The sequence below is a fragment of the Protobothrops mucrosquamatus genome, unplaced genomic scaffold (genome assembly GCF_001527695.2).
Source record: "Protobothrops mucrosquamatus isolate PMUCROS unplaced genomic scaffold, P.Mucros_1.0 scaffold10, whole genome shotgun sequence".
Lineage (NCBI taxonomy): Eukaryota > Metazoa > Chordata > Lepidosauria > Squamata > Viperidae > Protobothrops > Protobothrops mucrosquamatus.
In genome coordinates this window covers 1,606,403-1,612,430 of record NW_015386397.1, presented here as the reverse complement: position 1 = coordinate 1,612,430, position 6,028 = coordinate 1,606,403, and the positions used below count along the sequence as shown (strand labels likewise).

General features: G+C 42.1%; 1 protein-coding gene across 1 annotated transcript in view; it reads right to left on the bottom strand.

Annotated features, from left to right (window-relative positions):
* The window catches only part of SLC35B1 (solute carrier family 35 member B1), a 20,717-nt gene extending 19,377 nt beyond the window's left edge, over positions 1-1,340 (bottom strand). The window contains exon 1 of the mRNA XM_015810420.1: positions 992-1,340. Coding sequence (XP_015665906.1) covers positions 992-1,218 — 227 coding nt within the window. The 5' untranslated portion in view covers positions 1,219-1,340. The remainder of the gene's footprint in view (positions 1-991) is intronic.
* Between the last annotated feature and the right edge of the window lie 4,688 nt (positions 1,341-6,028).

Below are 6,028 nucleotides of genomic sequence, written 5' to 3'. Positions count from 1 at the left end.
GCAATTGTTTTTCCTCTCTCCTCTGTGCGAGAAAAACTTTTGCGGCGTAAATCTGAAATGAGTCCCTGGGGAGGGCTGGGCCTTGCTCTGCGCCTGCGCTCTTCACACGCCTCCTGCAGGGCACATTTGGTAAAGTTCGTGCATGCAGGCTGCCGCCAAGCAGAGGGAGTAGCACAGCTAAGGAAAAGGGTAAAAAAAAATGGCGGACGGCATTGTTTGGCGACCCCCGTGAAATGGTCATTCGACCCCAAATGGGGTCGCGACCCACAGGTTGAGAACCGCTGTTTTAAATCATTAACCTTAATCATTTTATTGATCAATTAAATCTCTGCATGTAATACATAAATAAACTCTTGTTACAAAATTAGGGTTCTGTTTTTAAAGAAAATGGAAAATGCTCCGCAGTAAAATAATGGAAAAATACTGCACTAAACTCAGAAAGAAATATAAGGATATAACCAAGCCAAAACTCCTTCCTTAGTTTGAACTGGCCATCTGTAAACTCTGGTAGATAGCTTAAAATCTCAGTGAGGCATTAATACACATATACTGCCAATTCCACTTTGTAGGGAAATTTCTGTGCTTTTAATAACCATGAAACTGACTCAATTTGTATAACTATGTTTTTCTCCACTATCCATCCATAAGCAATAGTAAAGCATAGTCATCTATGAGATTTCTAACTGCTGCACAACTATTAAATTTGTACTATAGATTTAATTAGACTAGATCCATTGAATCAATTGATTTAAATCTAGACAGATCGTATCTGAGCTTGGAGGTGGTTATCTGGGGTCACAATAACCAAGTGTTTTCTTAAGCATATATAAGGTGCTTAGACGGAGTGATCAAAGGGACAATATCTATTAGGAACGACAGCAATTGGGAAGGAAGAGTTTCTCAGAGGGTGTAGTGAAATTTCCGCCAGCCAGAACCAAAAGCAACTCAGCCAGCCCTGCAAAAAAGAAAGCGTTCTCCTCAGGTGACTTACATTGTCTCTTGCAGGACGCCGTACCAGAAGTAGCACACGAAGACACCCAGACAGCAGATAGGCAACCGTAGCCGCTCGGAGAAAAACGAAATCCCTCCAACTCCTGATCCCCCAGTCGCCCCCATGCCCGACAACGCAGTAGTTTCGTGTTCAGATACTCTCAGTGGTGATAGCTCCACGCACTCATCCCGCACCGGCAACGACGGTGGCGGAAAAGAGGGCCTCATAGAGGCGGCTGCGCCGTGGACTAAAAAGGACCTTTTCAACTCCACGCGGAGGTATCTAATATACTGCCTGACAAGCCTAATCCTGCTGAAGAGAAACTGCCAGGCGAAAAAAGTATTTCGGCATCTCTTTTTTTCTTTTTCCCGTGCAGTGCTATATCTTCATTTGCTTTTCCGTGCTGGAAATTAGCCTCTAGACGCCACGGCGTTACATAGGGGCTTAAAAGGAGAGGGCGATCGTTTTAGACGTCATCAAACACGTCTGCCGTAATTACCCGGCCGAGTCGAACTTCGTGTCACATTTTCATTGCTGGTGCGAAGAGGTTGGAATGACGTTCCTGAGAGCAACGATTGTTGGGGGCCGGAGGGTGAAATAAAGATGGCAACGAAGCTGCCTGAAGGACATTCGCTTTTTTGCTCTACCAAATTGCTCCCGGTGTAGCAGAATTTATTTGCTCACAGTTGATCGTGGGATTGATTTTATTTACATGTTTACTTACTTCCTTATTTACTTATTTATTTATTTATTTAATGAACAGCCCATCTCCTTTAAAGAGGCATTGTGGGTGGTGCACAATAAAATGTGAAAATATAACTTCAAAAAAAATCACAGGAAGGGAAGAATAATTATGCTCTGTTAAAAATTATTTGAAAAGTCGAAGGGAGGGCTCTTTGGATACTAGCCAGCCCCATGGCTGTGTAAACTTTTAGGCTTCCCATAACAGGCTGAGTCATGTTTAACTCGTATTCGGAAGGCCAAGAGCAGTGGTTCTCAACCTGTGGGTCGGGACCCCATTGACCATTTCACGGGGGTCGCCAAGCAAGGCTGTCCACCATTTTTTCCCCTTTTCCGGCGGGTGCCTTACCTCCCTTGGGCTGGGCCAGCTGGTGGTCGGCCTGCTCTGTCTCTGCCGCTTGCCAGCTACGCCTTGGCCGGCGCAGGGGGCGGAACCACGCATGTGCGGCGCTCCCGGGCAGGGAAAGTCCTCGACTTATGACCGGTTGGGGTCGCGGCATTAAAAAAGTTGAGAACCACTGGCCAAGAGAGTGGGGGGCTTGCTTCACCCCCGGAGAGGAGAGTATTCCACAGGTTGGGGGCAATGGCAGAGTTAAAGAATTCTAACTGATGAGGTCGGCAGCACACCTTACCTCCCTTACTGGTAATGGGACGAAAGCGGTTCCATTGATAGCCTGGCCCTATGCCATGTGGGGCTTTATATATCATAACTCCTTGAATTGGACCCAGAAGCAAATTGATATCCAGTGCAACTCACGGAGTGGAGGTGTTACATGTGCCCTCTGGGCATTCAGTGTAGCTCATGTGGTTATATTTTTACCAGCTGAAGTGTCTGGATACCAATAGGCCCATGTAGATTGCATTTCAATAGTCCAAACGGGAAATGACTAGGGCATGAGTGACTGAGCAGAAATCTGCCCTATCCAGAAAAGAATGTAACCTGCGTACAACATAAGAGTCTAGCAAAGGCTCTCCTAACAATGGCTGCCACCTGCTCTTCAAGCAAGAGCTATGACTTCAAGGGAACCCCCAACTTGTGCACTGAGCCTGTTTGGAGTAGTGCAACCCCATTCAAGAGCAAATATGGTTAGGTCCTGGATGCAGAGGGCCCCACCACAGCCAGATGTTACCAGGGTTCAGGGAAACTCCTTTAATTCCTTAATTCTTGCTGTGCTTTAAGTTTCAATGGAATCAGGTTCTCCTTGATTTTGAGTACCTTTTTTATATTGCAAACTACTCCATCCTCCTGTAGAGCAGTGTTTCTCAATTTTGGCAACTTTTAAGATATGTGGACTTCAATTGCCAAAATTCCCTAGTCAGCTATACATCTTAAAATTGCAGAAGTTGAGAAACACTGCCCTGAACGTCTTGTGCAAGCTTCTTTGTTTCTCATAGGGTTTAATTATCAGACAGCTTGACATCTCAATTACTATGTCCAGCCAAAGTTGGACATCATACAACAGACACACCCAATGCAGAGTTCAACTGTTGTGACCTGGACTAATTGCTTTGATTCTGCAGCTGAGATTGCATTGGATATTTTAGCTGCTATGCCACATTGATTGCTCATGTTTTAATTGGTGATTCAATGGCACTCCTAGTTCCTTCTCATATGCATTGTCACCAAACTAAGTCTCTCCTGTACCATAACACCGATCTTCCTACCTGGATGTAAGCTATTACATTTATCAAAGATGATGTTCGCCCTCATAGATTTTATGCATTGTTCAAGTCTTATTTTGAATTGTGATTTTGACCTTCAAGGTATTTTAATTTACCTTGCTTGATATCATATGCTAGTTTGATAAACATCCATTCAGAATGTTATTTTATAAACATTTGATAGCACTGGATTAAGGACATAGGCCACTTCACTGTTCTCCCCTTTAAGTATCGTTGCAAAGCCATTTACTAACACTCTTGGAGTGTGGTTCAGTCCGTTCCAAATCTATCAGAGTGCAAAATAGTCTAACGGTTAACCCATGTTTATCCACTTCATCAATACTTATGACTATAAAATGACTTACTGAGAGCAAGACACACTATATCCTTATTGTTCCCTTGGGGTACCGAACTAGACACTCATAAATAGGGTTCACTTGATGCCATTTTTTCCTGACAAGCCCATTCTGACTTATGTTACAAAGAACATCTTCGACATAGACAATGCTGCTTGACAAGTGATCAGGGTGCTTTCAGACTAACTGAATTTTAGTTTTCTGTGTCTCTATAGAAAGATCTTTTGAGAGAAGACTGATGCAAAGATGGAATTTTAACTTCTCCATATTGCACATTATTTCCCAATCTTCTCTATATGAAATAATAATTCAAACTCCTTTCATCCCTTTGAAGTATTTTTGTTTTGTGTCCTCACAACTCACTTCATTCTGAGCTTTAGCTTTGCTGCATTACTGCAAGCTTGAGATACTAGAACAGTGATGGCGAACCTTTTAGAAACCGAGTGCCCAAACTGCAACCCAAAACCCACTTATGCAGCGTCAAGTGCCGGGTGGGTGTGGCCCATTGGGCAGGTGTGGCCCATTGGGTGGGCGTGGCTGCGGTGGTAACGGCAGACTGGGTGGGACTAAAAAGTTCAATCAATTCCAACTTTGCAAGCTCTTTTTTTTCCCCGCAAGAAGTTGAAATTGATTGATTGAACCTTTTTTTTTTTTTGCATACGCGGCGGAGGCCTAAAGAGAAAAGGTTTTATAAAACCCAGCTGAAGGCCTAGGACTGGGGAGACGGCACGCGTGCCCACAGAGAGGGCTCTGAGTGCCGCCTCTGGCACCCGTGCCATAGGTTCGCCACCACTGTACTAGAATATATTCTTTGCAAACCTTTTTGCTTCTCAAACTGCCAATTGAGGTTGCTATTCATCCACATAGCTGCCTTAAAACTTTAAGTCCTAATGGGGATTGTTCAAATCTGTGCATATATTTTTCAGGGTCTCCCATTCCTCTTTAACTTATTTAATTATGATTTTAAGACAAGAGTATTTGTCTACCTTTTTAAAATCTGCTTTCCTGGTGTCCAAGATACACGAATGACTTCTCAACAGTTAAACTAGTTGTAGGTAACTTGAACCCCATCATAATTTTTTCCAAAACTTTTTTTGGCCACTTCTTAATTCCTGTTAGATAGCTAGCCCCCTTGTTTCTTATTTCTTCATCTGAAAACTACGATTCTCAGCAAAGTAGATAATAAACTTACATATTTTTGGTTAAGATAGTTTTCTACCAAAGAGGAGTTATTACCACTGTGTAACATGATGAATTAATTTACAAAGACATTGTTCACATTATCTACTGGGTAAAAAAATCAGGCTGTTCTAGTGGCTTAAGTATCAGGTGATGTGGGAGATCCATCTTAGTCACGAAAGCCGCCTGGGTGGCTTTGGGGCAGTCACTGTCTCTCAGCCCAACTCACCTCACAGGGTTGCCATTGTATGGAAAATAAGAGGAGTGGGGAGTATTAGTTATGTTCACTCCCTTGAGTTATTTGTAAAAATAATAAAGGCAGCGTTTAAAAATGTAATTTATGTAAATAAATAGCCTATAAGAAATTCCTACAATGGAGTATTCCTTTTATTTCTCTCCTTTTAATTTTACCCAGATATTTTCAACAGGATATTGAGGGACTTGAATTTCTTCATAGACATAACGGCTTTAAAAAAAAACCCTAAAAGCCATTCCATCTTTTTGTTCTACTTCTTTTGTACAAATAATATATTATAAATATTATGTTCCACTCATGATTCTCATCCTATTAAGTTTCTGTGAGACTTATCAAATCTTGTTTACTCAAGTTAGGCTTTCTTCTGTTTGTTACCCATGCATTAGGGAATAAAGTACCATTCTTACTTGCAAATCCTTTGGAGTTCTTAAAACAAAATGGTTAGGGGCAACCAAAGGTCTAGTCCGGTGTGCAGTGCTTTTTTTCTAAAAAAAAAAAGGTGCCGGAACTCACACACATCATACAACCCGCCTTGCCTACCCTACAAGGTTCCATCCAAAAAAGGTGCCGGAACTCTGTTCTGGGTGTTCTATGAGGAAAAAAAGTCCTGCTGGTGTGTATGTATGTGTATGTGTATGTATTAAGTTACAATGATGGCATATTGCAGGGGCTATAGAATCAGCAAGTAAAACCACACCAATTTATCTTCTGATAACTGGATGTTTTATGACTGGCATGCTTATCATGGCAACCAGTATGAATATACAGACATTTTCTGAATGTAACCACAAATATTCTCAAAAGTTTAAATGTTACCAGTGGCTACATGAAAAAAGTAATTAC